An 18,230-nucleotide genomic window follows, 5' to 3' on the forward strand; every position below is an offset into this window, starting at 1 on the left:
ACAGTAACTTACAGTAACTGTACTTCTGGCACCAAATTTGGCTTCCAGTGCAGAGATACAAAGTTATACTGGAGGACTGGACCACTTATGTTTAAAATAATCTATGAAAAATGCAAACCTTCACTGACAAAGACAATAGATAGTAATGTGGCAATAAAGGGAGTAAGTAATATTATTCTGATGGCTTGATAACTCATCAATGGTTCAGGTTCATACCTCTTCAGTTTTGTTGATTATGTAGAACAACTTTTATGTGAAAATACATCACATTTTCTAACAGGAAAAAAATCTATCAGGGCTTGATCCTAACAAGGACAAACTGCAAACCCAGAAATACTCAAAAGTTAAATCAATTTAATCCTGTTTGTTTCTGTAAGGAGTTTAATCGTGATGCTGCTGAACTTTTGATATGGATGGAAGAGAAGTACAAGATTGCCTCAGATGAATCCTACCGTGATCCAACAAATGTTCTACGTAAACTGAAGCGGCATGAAGCTGCTGAGAAGGAAATGATGGCTAATGAGGAGCACTTTGCAACACTGATAAAGGTGAAGGCAGTTTTGGAGCTAAATCTTTCATCTTGTCCCACATTTCATAGGTACTGATCTGCTAAAAAAAAAAATAATGATGTGCTGTGTTTCTCCAGCAAGGAAATCAACTGATTCAAGACAACCATTATGCCGCAGTTTCTATCCAGCAGAAGATGACAGAGCTTCAGAAGAAGTGGAAGGAATTGTATTCCAAGATGATAGAACGAGGTGACAAGCTCAGACAAGCTGGGCAGCAAGAACAGCTCATGGAACTGCTCCAGGTCAGGAGGTGATGGGGAAGAGAGGAGAGGAATGACCTAGAAGTCTGTTTGCTTTGTTGTGTAGTCCTCACAAAAAAGAGCAGAATATTAATCAGATAAAAGTGTATTCTAAGGTGTCCATTTTGTCTACAGTTTCTGGAGGGAAAACCCAATATAATGCTGACCAAGCTCACTACAAATCTATGAGCAGGGTAACAGTGCCAGCACAGCACCAAGACGCAGAGCTGTTGAACTCAGGCTCAGCATTGTATCTGTGCAGCCATCCCATACTGGGAAAACAATCAAAACTCTCTGCCTGGGTCAGTGCTCTGCAAACATAACTAACTGCTTACTTGGAGTCAGTTTGGGGGTTGGTGACATGGCACTGTATTAAGTATACATTGTCATTCAGGCAAATTGTGTAAGAGGAACAATGTGCTGTGAAGCTGTTTTGATACCAGTCATGTCATGGAACTGCTGTTGTGTTGTAGCTGTTATCTGAGGCCTTTGAAGATTGTTTGATTGTTTTGTACTATGTCACTGAAGATAGTTCAAAGAGACTGTTTTAAATGATGTGCTTTAGTGCCTCAGAGAGAAGACTATTCCAAAATAATGTACAAACCAAAATATTCCCAGGAGATGCCTCTCAGAGACTCCTGGCCATCATGTTACAGAGAAAGGACATATGGATTTTACAACCATTTTGAGGAAGATGTCATGGGAGGGGCTGAGTGAAAGAAAATGACGTTGAAGCATCAGTACAAGTGTGCTGTAACCTCTTCCTGGCAGGATGCAAAAAAGAAGATAGAGAAAATCGAGAAAGTTCTTCAGGAATCTGAGACAGGCCACGATTTGCGCTCCAGCCGTGATCTACTCAAGCAGCACAGACAGCTGGAAAATGAGACACATGAGCTGGCAGAGAAAATGAACTCTATTGTATCCCATGCGAGGAAAATGGCCACCAATCACTTTAACTCGCAGAGGATTCTGGATGAAACACAAAAGTATCTGAAAAGGTGAGCAGTCACTCTCTTTTTGTCTCCACCCTATATGACAAGTAACATTTATTGTTTTACCTCCTAGAAAAGCTGCCTGTTGACTCACCTCAACCTTCATTACTGGACCTTGCTCTTGTCTGCTGCACTTCTCCCCTAGCCCTTTGCTTATCCACTGGTCTTCCACTGGTTGTTTCTAAGAGGTGCAGTGATCCAGCACTCAATAGTGACTAGTTCCTTAAAACATCACAGTATAAGCCTAGGACTTAAAAAATGTAATCACTTTTCCTCTGCTTATGTTTAGTGTTATTGTGTAAGTCTACTAGCCAAAAGTAGCCTTCTGTAGAAGAGATTCTTGAATATGCAGTCAGTACAAACCATTGAAATTTAATTGCAAAGGAGTGTCCAGTGTTTTCTAATCTTCACAGTGGTATTGTAGCCTAATTCTCTTGCCAGAACCAGGATAATGCTTTGTTTTAACATATATTTAATGGATGACCCCTAGGTTTGAGTCTTTGCAAGCACCTCTTGATGAGAGGCGTAAGTTGCTGGAAGCTGCAGTGGATCTCTATGAGTTCTACCATTATCATGACATGGAACTGAACTGGATTAATGAGCGACTGCCTATTGCCCACTCCACCAACTGTGGGAAGTCCTTGGATGTGGCTCAAAACCTGTTGCAAAAGCACAAGGTAACTCCTTTAATCAAGTGCATTATAGCGTATTGGCACATTATGTTTCACCTTAGCCTGCAAAGCAGCACCTACACATTTTTTTATCTTCAGGAAGGCAATTGCAAGCAAAATGTATTGCACACTTTCAATGAGTATATTCACTGATTCCAGCACTAGCCCAGCTAAAATAGCTCCAGCGGACTGAGACAAGTCAGCAAAGTGGTGATGTTTTCAGAGCAAATACGAAATTCTTGTGGGAACTGCAAAATTTGATATATTTTGCAGTATTATTATTATGATAAATTTTGTAGCTCTTCCCACTAAAAGTGGATAAAAAGCTAGGGTACCTCACATTAAATAGAAAAAAATAGTTATTTGCTTTGTGGGTTGACCTGGGTTGAATATTTTGACTGTTATATGTTTGTCCTATTTTTGTTCTGTGCTTAGTGCTTCATTATACATGCAGTCTTGGGGTTTGTGCATGCTACATTCTCTTGGAAAGCATATAACAGCCATTTGATGTTTCTTTTAGTACTGCTACAAAATGGTTTGAACAAGCCATAGTCAACATATTTATAAAGACAGGTTAACACTGATTTCTGGACAGTTTGGTTCTTTGTAGCAGTTCTTCACAGCCCTGGGGCACCTCAGAGCTGCTTTGCACCACAGGCAACACTGAATATTACAGTACCTGGATTGCAGGTTCCATAAGAAGGGTTATAAGATCAGTGGGGAGGCTTTATGAAGCAGGAGTCTAATGATTTTCATGGTACTGTTGACAATGTCTCTTACCATCATCCTCCAGTCCATTCATGTTCTGGGGTATTTTATGTTCCCATCAGCAGCTCAACACTTTCTTCTGAATCCCCCATCTTTGTGTCTCATCCCTTGTCCTGCTTCCTCTCCCAAACCTCACTGGCTGCTGGGCAGGGGAAGGTTCTTGGTAAGGAGAAGTGATAGGACCAGGCCAGAGCATCAAGCTGAGGACTTTGGTGACTAATGCTGAGGGAAGTTAAGGGATGTCTGCTGCCACCTTACAGACTCTTATGTTCTCCCTCAATGGCAGCACCAAGAGCAGAGCATTATACAAGAGGGGCTGGGACTAGTGGCTGAGGCTGTAGCTGTTGTAGAAATAGATAGTCCTTGTGTCCACTGGCTATGCTCTGCCCACTGTCCTAGGACTAGGAACATACAGAATTTCGTTGTCCTCACATACCCTTCCTTTATTCCTATTTTTTTTTTATCTCATTCCCAGGAACTGCAGGCAGAAGTGAATGCCCACAAACAGCAAGTCCAGCGGGTCCTGGATAAAGGAAAGGCAATGGTCATAGGTCAGCACCCATCAGCTCAGAATATAAGTGAGAAATGCCAGGAGCTGATGACTGCCTGGCAGGGCTTGGAGAAGGCATGTGAGGAAAGGATGAAGCAGCTGCAGCACTCAGTTGGCTTCCAGGAGGTACAAATTACAGCAATGTACTTACATAGTAGCTTCTTCAGACAAAGAAGAGGGTCAGACTTGTAAAGTGAATAACAGAACAGCTTCACTGGGACTGGTGTTCAGTTCACTTGTGTGATGCCAGACTCATGGGAATAGAGTTTTGTAGACATGAACAGCATTTGCAATATGTTCCCTGGAGAACTGGATCATCTGGCTCTGTTTTCCTATAGCCTTTATGAAGCCTGATTCTTAAAGGTGATTTGAACCTCTCACGGAGGGGAATGAGAAGTGTAACAGTGATGTTACACAGTTAGGCCCTACCCTTAGTGAATAAGGTAAAGGAAGGGTCAAGTAAGGATACTGATGTGAAGAAAGAAAAGTGAGACAACTTGAAACTTTCTGCCAGAGCTTTGATGCCTGGAGAAGATCTTAGTTATCCATCACTGAAGTCTTCCATTTTGTAGCTTCTTTCTCCTTTATAAGATTTGGCAGGATAGTGTGGGATAGTAGTTCTTCCTATGACATATTCTTCATTTGTTATTTAAGAAAATATCACAGTAAATCTTACAGGGCACCTTCCCCATAGAATTTATTAGGTCAAAAAGATGACATTAGCGTTTTGAAAGTTAAGATAGAAACTGATTAACTTTCTCTTTAACTGATAGTTTTTAATGAATACTTCAGACCTGGAGGCTTGGATAGCAGAAAAATATCCACTTGTGACGAGCAAAGACTATGGTAAGGATGAAGATGGAACACTGAAACTCCTCAAGAAACATAAGGTATTTTTCTGCTTAAATTCTATATGCTGGCCTGGTTTTCTGGTCTGTCTGCAATTGTAAGATTTTCTGTTTTATTGGTACTCAAGTGTTCAGCCATCTGCAAGATATTTTGCGTTGATGCATGTCTACATGTGAATGGACTGATAGAAAAGATCAATGAAGCTTACTAATATGGTTGGAAAAAATGCAGTTTGGGGAAAAAGGATACTCATGAATATTCTCATCTTATTTTTTTGAGGCCGAAACTGACTCTGATCTGATACCTTCTGTTCAGTCTCAACAGATGAATGCCGAAGCCTTGGGTTTCTTCCTAAAATCCAAAATACAGACAGAGTATTATTCCAGGAACACTTTTCTCTGCCTAATAGTGCATCAGGAATTTCTAATTGAATTTATTCCCCTAATTTGTTTGAATTTATGTATACTTTTTTTTTCCCCCTCCAAAAGTGTTGCTAGAAAATTATCTAAAATTTATCAAGTCTTGGAAATGTCACATGCTTCCAGAAAGTTTTTCTCCTCTTTTAATGTCTCAATGACTACACCATAAGCTGGTGCAAAAGTTCAAACAGCAAATATCTTGGACAACTGGCTCTCAATCAACTCTTTTCTCTGCCAGGCACTGGAGCATGAGATTGCCATTTACCAAAATATGATGAAAGAACTGAGTGAAAGTACTCAAACTCTTCCTCTAGTGGGCTTCATCCAGTGTGTTGAGGTTGATGCACCAAAGGAACAAGTTCAGTCAAGACTCCAGGAGCTGCAAGAACTAGCAGCAGTAAGGTATGAACTAGAACTACCCCTTGGATCCTAGGTTCGATTCAAAGCCCACCAAAGTCAACACAGTGTATCTCCAGTTCTCTCACTGGAATTCAGATCATATCCATTATCTCCTCTTTTTTCAATTGTATTTAGGAAATCACTTGTTTCTGTATTAGAATCGCATGCACCTATGAGCTTTTCATAATTGCTAAGCAAGAACTGTACATTTTATTCAGGGAGTTTGGCTATATATTAAGGATTTTGAAGCCCCCAAATTTCCTCTTCACCCTTCATCATGCACCTGTAATGTGACTTGAGATGCCACATTCTGACTTACCTTTGTGGTATTTGGAATTGGTACCAAAAGGGAAAAAAACATTTTTAAAAGGTTTCCTTAAGGTTGTTTGAAAATTACCTAATTCATTACATAACAGAAGGGAGACAACCACAGTTGTTTATATGACCAGTGGCAGTGCTAGTGTAGGAAAGGTTTTCCTTTTGATCATTCATTTACTTTTCATTTCACTTCCTTTCTGTTATTGATACAGTAAGATGTTTACAACATGACAGTTTGCTTGTACACAGGATTTTTAAGCACTTCTGTTTTGTCGTCAGGAAGGAACAAATATCTGAACAATTTAGGGTTTTCCTCCACAAAAAATTCAGTCAGAAAAGGAATGGGGCTCTGCAAGTACAATAACAAATAGAGTCTGAATACTAGAATAATTAAACCTAGAAGAAATGCTAATATTTTACAATTTGTTTTTATTCTTGTTTACAATTAAGAAAGTAATAGCATCAGTAGAAAATTCTGTGAAGGAAAAGTTCAGGAAAATACTCTGTATCTGGAAATATTTTTTGTGTTTGCTGAACACAGAAATGTTTCATGTTTATTCATGCTTAATGTTAATCTGGGTCTTATGGTGCCTCATTGGTGCTCTGGTTTGTACCTTTGACCTGCATTGTCCTTGGTGGAGTCTTTCAGCGGGCTAAATCTCATGTGACAAGCAATTGTGATTCCTACAAGGAAGCTAGGTTAAACTTTCTTGGAATGTTTCAACAATGGCCAGACAATGTTAGCAGATGGAATATTGGTATTTGTTTATACCTCAGGCTTTATTATAAGATACTCTCAACAACCAGAAATATGCAACAGGTTGCAGCAATTCTGCTGAACAGGCAATATGAGCAGAACTGCATAAGTGGACTTCATAGCATTTGCCTTTCTGATGCACCACCCTCAGTTAGAAAGATTTCCTTCTCATTTTCTTTCCAGACCTGGAAAAAAATGAAGGGTATTCTTGTAGGAAAAAACCAAAACCAAACCAAAACAAAAAGAACAACAAAAACAAAACCAGGGAGTGAGCTCAGCTAGGCACAGTGCTTTTCTTGGAAACTCAGCCATTCAGTCTGACCTGGCTGAAGCTGTCATCCTACAAACATAATTTCCAATCCTGAGAAAAAAAGTCAGCTCTTTCATTAGAGAGAATGAGCCTTGATGGTGAGAAGTTTTGGGGGTTTAGTAAGAAGAAAGCTACTGAGTTCCCTCCTTGGTCTAATTGTTTTGTCTTGTCTCCTCCCCACAGAGGAAAGAAGCTGGATGAGACTCTTGTCTTGCATGAGTATCTACGAGAATATGAAGATCTGCAAGACTGGATCAGTCAGCAGAAACAAACAGCCAGCTCTGAAGACTATGGAAATGATTATGAACATGTCTTGGTGAGGTTTCTGAGTAACAGATCAAAAGTCAACCAAACTATGTGTAGTAAGACTGTAAAAAGATTCTGAATTTGTCCTTGAAAACTTATAAGACACTGTAAGAAGTAAGTATAAATAACTGGGAGATAGAGAGGGAAAAGGGCAAAGAGTGGGTGGGAAGGATTGGCTCATGACAGGCATGCAGCATTGCCTAACACTTCCATCCTGTTACCATGGGGGCTGAGCTGCATGAAACAACTGCATGCTAAAATGTCTATGCCTCCAGAAGCAACTCTTTTCTATTTTTAATAACCAGATATTTCAGTGTGGTGTCCATTAAGGATTTCTTTCATCATAAATGCTGACATACAGACATCTACAGTGATACCTCTTCACATGGCACAGAAATTGTCAGCCCATTGCAAATCAATAGCCACTCAGAATCCTCATTTTTATAATTTATTTCAAAATATCTTGTATCTTAAATCTTAAAATCAGACTACATTATCCAGTTACAGTACTGAGCACACATTTGCCTTCATGACGTAAAAACATATAATTTGATCATTTAAATTCATTGTACATTGAATGTTTGTGTCTGTCCCTGGTAATAATGTTTCTGCTTCCCATCTGCATAGCAGACTTTATATTTTTGCTAATAGTTTGTATTTTCTCATGGGTTTTGGAGTCATTCACTGCAGTTTCTCCATCTCTGAATATGATCATCTTATTACCTGTGTTTTGTACTGTATGTACAAACATACAGTAGGTATGTTTGGGAAAAGAGAGCACTCAAAATGCCTGTTTTGTTACTTTTGTCTTTCCTTCAAAAGCAACTTTGTGCCAAATATGACACATTCCAACTTCAGTTGGAAGCAGCTGGGAAAAGAGTTATGGCTTGCCAGCAGCTGGCAGACAACTTGCTGAACTGTGGGCATTCTGACTCCCGGGAAATTCGGCAGAAGCAGAAAGAGCTGAGGTAGGAGGCTTGTGTTAGCTCTATGAGGCTTTGTCCTTTCAATTCACTCTCGACAAGGAGGAAGTGAGAAGGAATTAGAAAAGGATAAGGCATGCCCTTCCAGTTCTCTAATTGCAAAATATGTGGTTTGCTTGCTGCTGCCATGCCTTGTTTAAAAATAGACTGCTACAATGCAGACATTATCTGCTTGCTGATTTGGCTTCTTGTCAATTGCATCAGAGGTGGTTTACAAGTAAGGGGTGAATGAACTTCGTTTGCCCTTTGAAACAGGATCACCTAACTGAAAGGCTAAGAGTTTAGTTGCTTCCTTATTGCTTCTGATTTTCAAGTTTGAATCCCATGACTGCTCTGCAGAACAATATCAAGGTGTTCTGAGCTTCTTATGCCTAGTATTGGTCCAAACTGGTCCAAAAGAGAGTATCTCGTGAAGGAATAGTAGGGTCTGAATCAGTCCTCCAAGTCCTGCATGTAGAACCTGAAAAGCGTACTGGAGAGGGACACCTTTATACAGGATCATCTATTGTAACGCCTGGAGCAGGCAGGACATGGACAGAGTAGGGTGAGAGACATGCTGCCACTCAGAGAATTGCTCCAAGGGAATTTCATGGCAGGAATGAAAAACAAAGTAAGGGAAGGACTTGTTTTCAGTCTTTCTTCAGACTGTTAGTCTCCTTTACTCCTTTTATATGGTCTTTTTCCACATCCTCCCTTGTAGGAACTCCTGGGAGGAGCTGTTGGAAATTACCAGATTCCGAGGTAAGCGGCTGAGAGATGCAGAAGCTATTCACAAGTGTTACCAAGATCTGACAGATGCTCTGGCCCATATTGAGGTAAAAAATAATGGGAAAGTCTCATTCGAAGTTTTATTTTAGCTTAACTTACGGAGGTTTCTTATAATTCTCAGATACATTGTTGGTACACCAAATCAGCCTGTGAATCTGTTACAGAAAGGCATTTCTCCAATAGTTAGGAATGTTCTTCTAATTTTCATCTAAACTGACCTGCAGCAAGTTTCTAATCATTTTATTCTCGCAACAGTGTTGTCCTCCAGCTGAATTGCCTTTTCTTTCTCCTTGCTGTGTTCCCAGTGTATGTCTGTGTGACAACTACATCCCCTCAGAACCTTTGTTGAACTAAATAAATACTTAAGTCCCTTTTTACGTGGTGGTTTCTCCATTTCATCTTTACAGTAATCTTTCCTAAGCATTTCTAACAAAATTTTTATCTAAAGGTGGTTCACAATAGACCACCTGTATCCTACAGAATGGCCTGAAACTACTGGTTGTTAATGCTACATTAAGAATTCACTCTATGCCACTGCAGTAGCTATTCAAGATTGATTCCCAACTAAAGTCTGCAAGACATTCTCCTGTTTTGTCTGATCGAGGAAAGACTTGAGCCTTCATCTCATGGTCCAGTTGGATAGCTTAATCACTAAGATATTTACAAGTGAGTTACTAGGACAGATGTACTGGAACACATTTTTCTGTCTCCTTTTACCTATCATAGTTTAGTAACCCAGGATGTCGTTAACAATGCGGTTGCACTACATAGAGTGATTAAAGTAGGCTTGTAGTGTGTTTTGCTTGGAAGTAGAAAGTAACAAAGCTTTCTCTGGTTTCTTCCTTCTAGGAGAAGTCCAAAAGTATTCCAGATGATGTTGCTAAGGACATGAGAGGTGTGCAAACCCAGCTCCGGAACCATGTAGCCTTGGAGCACGAGCTGTCTGGGAATGAGCAGCAGGTAATGAAAGCCATTTATGGTCTTTAATGTGTAGCTCTGTGAAAGCCTGGAAATCTCTAAAGGTCTTCCTTAGCCTTCTAAGACCCTATTCAAGGTCTTATGGCCATGATAAAGTAGATCATTTAGAGCATTGCAAATAAGGGACACATTATAATAAGAGCTGACTATTGAACTGATTCACAGGGATATTTCTGAATGCTGTTTGAAACGTGTGGTCATGTCAGGCTTTATGATGTGTTTACAGCCTTCTTCAAAGTGTTCCAGGTAATTACAGGGAAACATCCAGAATCTGTTCTGTGTGCAGAGAAACTGAATATTCACTGAACACAACATGCATTGATTGACTGTAGAGGATTATAGAAGGAAGGATGGGGCAGTCTGGAATTTTCAACAAGTTTAGCATGGTAGGAAGCAGACTGTAAGAAGGGTATGGCTCATTATACAAACTTATGAAAAGTTTCAGCTTATGAAAACAATTTGCTTGTATTTGGGGCTTTGCTTAGCTTCAACTGGACCAATAAAACTAACATAAATTTCTTCATCCATTTGTTTAGTATATATAATGGTATAGTTAACATAGCATGTGAAGTAGTTATCCCAGTATTATGGCCTCGTGTTTTGGCCTTGCAGCAGGTAACACTAGAATTGATCCTACCAGTTGCTTGTTACTTTTAAAGGTAAGAAAGCATGAAATATGCATGAAGAAAATGTTATTCTATATGGTCACCGGGGAAACGAGATACAGTTAGCTATTACTTGCATTACTCATGTAATAAATGGTATTGTAAAAAGGAGAAATAAAATCTGCCTGCTTATTTGAAACATCACTGTTGTGATGAGCCTTAGCAAACACTGGATGTCACTGTTATTCCACAGAACTGAAATTAGGGACGCTTTTCTTTAGCATGAGAAAAGGTAGGTTAGAAAATGTTTAAGTTGTAGTTTCATGTACAGTTATCATATTATCATAGCCTTTATTGTACTTTTCTGATACTAGCTGCATCTCTCTGACTCTCTTTTCCCTACTCTCTTCTTTGTCCCTGCGTATAGCTGCAGGAGCTGATCCACTCTGCAGATCATGTGCTCACCCATTGCTCAAAGAAGCAGTTGGCAGACATGAAATCAAAGCAGCAGGCAATAGTGACCAACTGGAAGGCCCTGAAGTCTAAAGTGGAGCTGCGCAAGAAACTTCTGGAACAAGCATACAGGCTTTACCAGTTTCAGGCACATGTAAGCACTTCTGCCTTCCGTCCATAGGTACACAGGGGAAAGATACCTTCAATGTGTGTGAATCATGGGTGTATATCCAAGCTGCAAAGATTGATGTAACAGGCTGTATGTGCTATCTGTGTTATTAATCAAGTATTTAAGTACTTCTAGCTATTTAAAAAGGTGTTAGAGGATAAGGTTTTTACTCTCTGTAGGAAGGAAAGCATGTATCCAACTGTCTTTAGTATAATTGATAGTTGCCAGAAACGGTCATCACTTCACAGGAGTAGCATAAGTGTTATCAAAAACTGAGTAAGAGCAATAAAAATAGATGTTAGATTCCCTTTCAAAATGCCTGAAAGTTTGTTCTTTCTCAGGGCATACAACAACCTTCAGTTAACTTACTTCATGGAAAGTATCAAATGGGCCTCACTGGTCTTTGCAGTAACCTCTCAAATTGCTTAAACACAGTGACATGCATATATCAACATATCACCACCTGCAATGCACAGCAGCATTGTCTCCAAAGAACTCAGTAGGTCACCGAGCTATGATTTGCTATGGAATACATTGCAAATGTCAGGAGTCTCATTGAAGGCACTTGAGCTATACCACTGCAGATCAGTAGGTAATTGCTGCAAACACTGCAGTGGCAGGTACTAAAATAGCAAGGGTGTCCTCTTTTATCATGAAGGAAGTTGCTAATGTAGATTTCCAGAATACCTTTACATTCTTTGTATTCTTGAATGGTTCAGTTGAACCAAGCAGTGATGCATCCTGTGATCTGAATGGCAGAACTATATCCCGTTTCTTCCTCTGACAATGTGTCCTTTCATCTTCATTGGCAAATTTACAAGCAATGAACACCTTAAAAATATATAAATCTGTCAGTGCTTAACAGAGGGCTACACAGTCGTTAGAGTGCTTTCTTAACATCATAAAACAAAATGACAAAGCCAGGTGACTGTATTCTCAGTGACATGCCTAGACAGCATTATGCCTCAGGCATCTCACTATCTCTTTGATGTCAGTCTGCTGGCAAGAAATATTCCTGGTCCTCTCAATTTTCACCTATTTTTTTGATAATAATTGGGGGGTGGTCAGTAGGTCAAGAGAGGTTCTCCTTCCCCTCTACTCTGCCCTGGTGAGACCGCATCTGGAATATTGTGTCCAGTTCTGGGCCCCTCAGTTCAAGAAGGACAGGGACCTGCTGGAGAGAGTCCAGCGCAGGGCAACTAAGATGATTAAGGGAGTGGAGCATCTCCCTTATGAGGAAAGGCTGAGGGAGCTGGGTCTCTATAGTTTGGAGAAGAGGAGACTGAGGGGTGACCTTATTAGTGTATATAAATACATGAAGGGGGAGTGTCATGAGGATGGAGCCAGGCTCTTCTCAGTGGCAAACAATGATAGGACAAGGGGTAATGGGCACAAACTGGAACACAAGAGGTTCCACTTAAACTTGAGAAGAAACTTCTTCTCAGTGAGGGTGACGAACACTGGAACAGGCTGCCCAGGGAGGTTGTGGAGTCTCCTTCTCTGGAGACATTCAAAACCCTCCTGGACACATTCCTGTGTAACCTCATCTAGGTGTTCCTGCTCCGGCAGGGGGATTGGACTAGATGATCTTTTGAGGTCCCTTCCAATCTCTAACATACTGTGATACTGTGATACTGTGAAGAAGTGAAGAGCTGTTTCTGCAAATTTGGTAAGCTTGTCCAAATGGCACAAGGCAGGGCTATACAGTCATGTCTAATCTCAGTAGCTCTAGGGCTGGTTAGAGCAGCTTTGCTACAAAACATCCCCCAGATTGCTCAATGTAATTGTACACAGATTAAGCAGTGAATCAAAAACAAAGCAGCCTTTCCATTAACTGAGGATTCTACACAATCCTCTAGTGTATCTCCTTGAATCCCATCAAGTACACTCTTAGTCTGATTAAATAGCAGAGCCGGCCCTAACTGACAGCACAGTAACAGCAGAGGGCTCCAAATCCTCCAAGTCTGTCGAGGAAAAGGAATTTAGACATAAGACTCCAAATATTTCTGAATGATCTGAGGTTCTTGTTCTGAAGTTTGTACTAGGATCTGCATGGTGTTGGAGAGGCTCTGCTTAGGAGTTTCCTGCAGACTGATACCTAGTCTATCCTTTAATATTGCTGGCAGTGGCAGTACAATAACCTCTCGTTGGCTCTTGACTTGTTCCACTGCATTAAAATCTTGAGATTTATGTATTTTTCCTAGTGCTTAGCTTAAAATCTCGATGATTCTTAGACATTTGCAGTGCCAAATGCAGTGTTAGTGTCTACAGTGACATCCAGCTATGTATGAATTAGTTCTGCAAATCAAAATGACGCCAACACGTGCACTATGTAGGCCCTTTTAAAGGGACCATGGTCTTTTTAAAGAATCATTTCGTAGCTGTGTTCACTACCTTTAAAAAAAGAGTATCTTGGCTTTAAAATCTAAACTCTTAGGACCTTAGATTGGTTAATTTCAATTTTGTGGTGCTTTTCTGAAAATATTATTTCCTGGCTGAATTGTTCACAAGCCAGCTTTGAGCTGTGTAAAATTTTCATGATATAGATAAAAATCCCTGGGTAAAATGGAACAAGCAAGAAGCTATTTCCATTACGTAGTTTCCTTCAGGGGAACAGCCAGCAATCAATCACAAAATTTTTCGTTCTCTGCAGTAAAAGAACTTTTCTGTTCAGCTCTTAGTATACATAAGTCTTCTAAAATACACTGAAAACCTAAAAGACCATTTACCACCTCAGAATTTAATAAACTAACCCAAACAGGATCAAACCATAATAAAATTCAATTAATCCCCAGTACAGTCCTTTGCAGTCCTGTTTTTTACCAACTCACACATAAGAGCAAAACACCTATTACAGATTCAAATGAGACGCCTAAAGTAAGTGGATTGGTGAAGGTACAGAATCAAATGTAGAAAAAGTCATCCAGAAAACGTCAAACTATTTTTATGTGCACAAGTTTCCTCACTCACAGTAAAAAATACTTTCAGAGATTTGGTTTAGAATTTTCATGCTTACAATTGCCTAAGCTGAATGCTTCAGACATTTTAAGGTATTGCAAATACCTTTATCGTTTCATCAGATTTTGAAAGTAAACTCGCATTACATCTTTATTCCTCCGAGCACTGTGTTTCTGTGCCAATCTATCTCAGTCATATAGTTACACAGATAGAGCTGAATCTTACAAGTCCTGACATGCTTAAGAAATATTTTTTCTGACCTGTGATTTGCCCTTTTTCTACCTCTTATTAGGGTGTGTCTGTTTTTCACTTGAAAATTCTCATTTTCATTTTAGAATATGTGTACGACTTAAGTTTTGAATAGACTTATATTAGCTAAAGTTAAGTCACAGAGAATTTATCTTCTGTGAAGGAATACACTGGGAAACACTTAAAGAATAATGGATTAAAGGGCAATAAATGGTACCATGTTGTCATCGATGTGATACAATATTGATTGATTATGGTTATGGTGCTACAAAACATATTTGATTTAACACATATATAATATATAGAAATTCCTGTAGTCATGCTAGCCACCCTTGTTAAAATTCATAAAAGTACTTCAAGCGCTAATGAAATATTTTCTTTCTTATCTGTGATTTTATTACCTATTATTCACTTAAAGTTGAATGGTTGACCTATGACTTTCCTGCCTGGTAATCTAACCTCAACTTTCACATTTTCTTGGGTTTCAGGTGTGGGACTATTTCTTATGGACAGCAGAAATAATAAGGGAAATGAAAGCCAAAGAGACTATTCGGGACATCTCTACCAGCAGCCTGAGACTTACCCAGCATCAACAGCTACTGGCAGAGATTGAAGCACGAGAAGAGAAGTATAGTCATGTTGTACAGCTAGGACAGTCACTCTTGCAAGATAAGGAAACAGGATCAAAAGAGGTAATTGAAACTTATTTGAGTTCAGCCTCACACATTCAGCTACTCAACACAAGTGTAACTATCATTCTATACTATATCACACTGTGTGCATACAAATGCATGCGTACACTCACACATTATCCACATCCGTGACCTACGTTTGCCTCAGTATGTTGCCCTGCTTGGACACAAAAACATCTATTCCATTTCCCACCTCAGCAGTAGATGAGCGCTGGCATCTTCTGAGGGTCTCATCTAGCAAAGCTGGGCTTATTTGAGAAGTTCTCTGTGTTCTGAGCAATGAAGATAATTCTGTCTGTTTCCCAAACTGGGTTGTTGCACAAATACTTTGCTTCACATTACAGTGCTATATCCATACCAGACCAGGCTGAATAAAAACCTGTCAAAGAATAGAGACACTCAATTGTATGAGAGAGTTTAAAAATTAATTGAAACATTTTCTGCAGTAATTAATTATGCTGGTATGTTTTAATTCCCCAGAAATGAGAGATGGAAATCAAGTTGTCAATTTACTCAAGACAAACAGCTTCTAAGACTCTCACAGCATTATTTCTTTCTCAATACCTACTAGTTTACTTCTCCCCTGACAATTCATTAACATCTCTTGAATATCTTCATAAAACTGCAGTGTTCATGCAAATTACTCTCCCATCTGACCAAGCTAGTTCTTGATAATCGTTGAATGTTGCAATGTATTACTATAGTAACTAGAAATCTTCCTAACTGTAAATCCCTTTGCCTGTAGAAAAATGTAGGAAAAAAAATTTAACAGATAGCCTGTGGATATACAAAGTTTGGAAGCTGAAATTAAACAAAGTCTAACATTGAGGCATGTATTCACTCATAAGGGGAATATGCTATGTTGTAAACTTATTTAAGTATCTGTCCTATGCTAATTTCAAGTGCTATAATTGCAGTGTTATTACTAAAGATAATGAAGAATTAGGATTTGATTCTAGAAGGTACACTTGAGAAACAGTTATCTTCCTTTGCCCTTGGCTTGGACTGCTACATATGCTGTAAGAAGCACTCCTCCATTCCTGAAATGAGGCACCACTGATTATCTCTCTGCCCAAATATAAGTGCAAGAACTTGTACATTTTCCTGTTGGATACTTTTTTTGCAATTTAAGGATCTTATCCACTACTCCACTTAATCCTTTTTCCTCACACCTTACCCTGGTCCATGGGGTAAAAAACTGACACGAGTTTTTATTGGAAATTTTGTTCAGATTCAGCAGAAGCTACAAGCTGTGTTGGAAGAGAAGAAAAATGTATATAATGAATGGAAACAGAAGAAGGAGTGGCTGGAGAAAATACACCAAGAACAAATGTTCTACAAGGACTGGGATAACCTGGACATGCTCCTAAACTCGCAGGAGGTGAGTGACTTATAGACTTAAAATAAGCAGTTAAACTCTTAGAGCATTTGAACTCTTCCAAGCTAAAAGGGGCACTACTATTCACCTACAACTTAAAACCTTTGGTTCTGTGTATAGACAAGACTGTTTTTATTGTTATTATTTGCACTGTGGTATCATTTGGGGACTGTAAACTGTAAAAGGCCCTCCCTTTCTTATGGGGCCTAGATGTGGAACTAGAAAGAAAAAGCTCATCCTTGCCTAAAAGATAATTCACTGCAAATAAACATAGGAGCTAAGAGATGAGTCACAACCAAAGAAGGAGACAATAGCCCAGCATCAATCCACTTTACAAAGAGATCTCAGCTTACCAATTGTTTAACCATAGACAAATTGTTTTGTAGGCTTCAGAGAGAAGGGAAATTGTAAAGAGGGTTTGAAGGAAGACAGGGAGATTGCTTTGCAGGTGTTGCCGGAAATCTCACCCCAGGCTTAGGGTTCATGCTGGGGAAATGCATCTAGTGGAAAATGGATCTTGGCAGTGTGAGTTAATCCAGGAAAAGGAACTGACTTCTCAGTTCTGCAAGGGAGTTGATAGCAGTGGAGAACAGCTCCATGTGAACACATGTGAAAGAATGCAATTGTAAGGAATATCAGTTTCTGTTTGATGCAGTAGAGAAAGATGAGCTACTGAGAAAATTCCTCTCATGAAAAGAGAAGGCTGTTACAGTTAATGCAAAGAGATAGAAAGATATCCTTGTTATTACACTTCGCAGCTCTTGAAATAATTTTTTTTTGTTTTTTATTTCACCAATATTAAATTATATTTTGTCTCTCTTACACTTTCCTGGATTCGTGGAACTATTTAAAAATGTTGCAGCTTGAGGTGTGACATTTGCTATTACAAAACTGAGTACAGAATTCAGACGTCTTTTCCAGTCACTCTGCAAATTCATGGGTTGCTAGACTGCTGTAGCTGTGCTGAGACTTGGCACACAAACCACATCAATGGACTGAAGGCTGCCAAGCTGAAGAATTGAAGCAAAGCTGAACAGGTTGTACTTCTGGATTGTTTCTTATTAAGAAAAAATCTTAATTCTCCAAGACCACTGGCAACATAATATAATGGCTCTTGGTTTGTGCTGAGCTCTGTTTTCCACCAGTGCTTTGCTACTGGCACTAAATCTTTTGGAAAATTGACCCTGAGATGTGCCATGTAGTGATACTTAACCCTTTGGAACACATGGGCTTGGAGCCTTCTGCTACTCATTCTTTGAAGGAAATGCAGATCTTCATAATTCCCTACAATTTTCCCTGCATTTTGAGTTTGTGCCAAAGGACGAAACTAAAAGAGTTTCACCTAAACTCAGGTTTCTGGCGTAAGATATTACATAGGTCTGTCCATTAAAAAACTTAATTTGTTGCTTCGTTAGCAAATGGTACAATTTGCATTATACCTGTCTCAGTTCCCTACGAAGCAGTAATACATCATTGCTAAGCTCCTGCATGGGCAGCAGCAGCAGGGAAAATGTAAACTACAAAATTTTGGCCACTGTATTCTTTCTCTTTCCATGAAATGGAGATCAGCCAACATGCAGAGGCACTGTGACCGCAGTGTCTGCTTTGTATATGCCTCAGAGGTAGATGCAAAGGAAGTTACTATGGTTTAGTGTTCCTTCTTGCCCCTCAGTCATGAGTCCTGGTTGCAAAAGACGATATTACTCTTACATGAATGGGATTGCAGCTGGTATTTTTCTTTACGCTCAAGCCCATTCTGTATGAGTAAACTGTGCTTCATATTACTTATTTATTCAAATGATTTTACCATTGCCATATGCTGAGAGGTAGACTGCCACAAAAGGGGTGGG

At 39.5% G+C, this 18,230-nt stretch overlaps 1 protein-coding gene across 1 annotated transcript in view; it reads left to right on the plus strand.

Moving 5' to 3' along the window:
- The window catches only part of SPTBN5 (spectrin beta, non-erythrocytic 5), a gene marked incomplete at both ends in the record, with an annotated part of 91,492 nt that overhangs the window by 23,509 nt on the left and 49,753 nt on the right, over positions 1-18,230 (plus strand). Inside the window, 14 exons of the mRNA XM_080618721.1 lie at positions 378-548; positions 647-811; positions 1,580-1,806; positions 2,291-2,477; positions 3,715-3,915; positions 4,563-4,679; positions 5,296-5,459; positions 7,025-7,157; positions 7,970-8,115; positions 8,831-8,945; positions 9,748-9,858; positions 10,909-11,088; positions 14,799-15,002; positions 16,234-16,383. Coding sequence (XP_080474847.1) covers positions 378-548; positions 647-811; positions 1,580-1,806; positions 2,291-2,477; positions 3,715-3,915; positions 4,563-4,679; positions 5,296-5,459; positions 7,025-7,157; positions 7,970-8,115; positions 8,831-8,945; positions 9,748-9,858; positions 10,909-11,088; positions 14,799-15,002; positions 16,234-16,383 — 2,271 coding nt within the window. The remainder of the gene's footprint in view (positions 1-377; positions 549-646; positions 812-1,579; positions 1,807-2,290; positions 2,478-3,714; positions 3,916-4,562; positions 4,680-5,295; positions 5,460-7,024; positions 7,158-7,969; positions 8,116-8,830; positions 8,946-9,747; positions 9,859-10,908; positions 11,089-14,798; positions 15,003-16,233; positions 16,384-18,230) is intronic.

Source organism: Psittacula echo, assembly GCF_963264785.1.
Source record: "Psittacula echo genome assembly, chromosome: 5".
NCBI lineage: Eukaryota > Metazoa > Chordata > Aves > Psittaciformes > Psittacidae > Psittacula > Psittacula echo.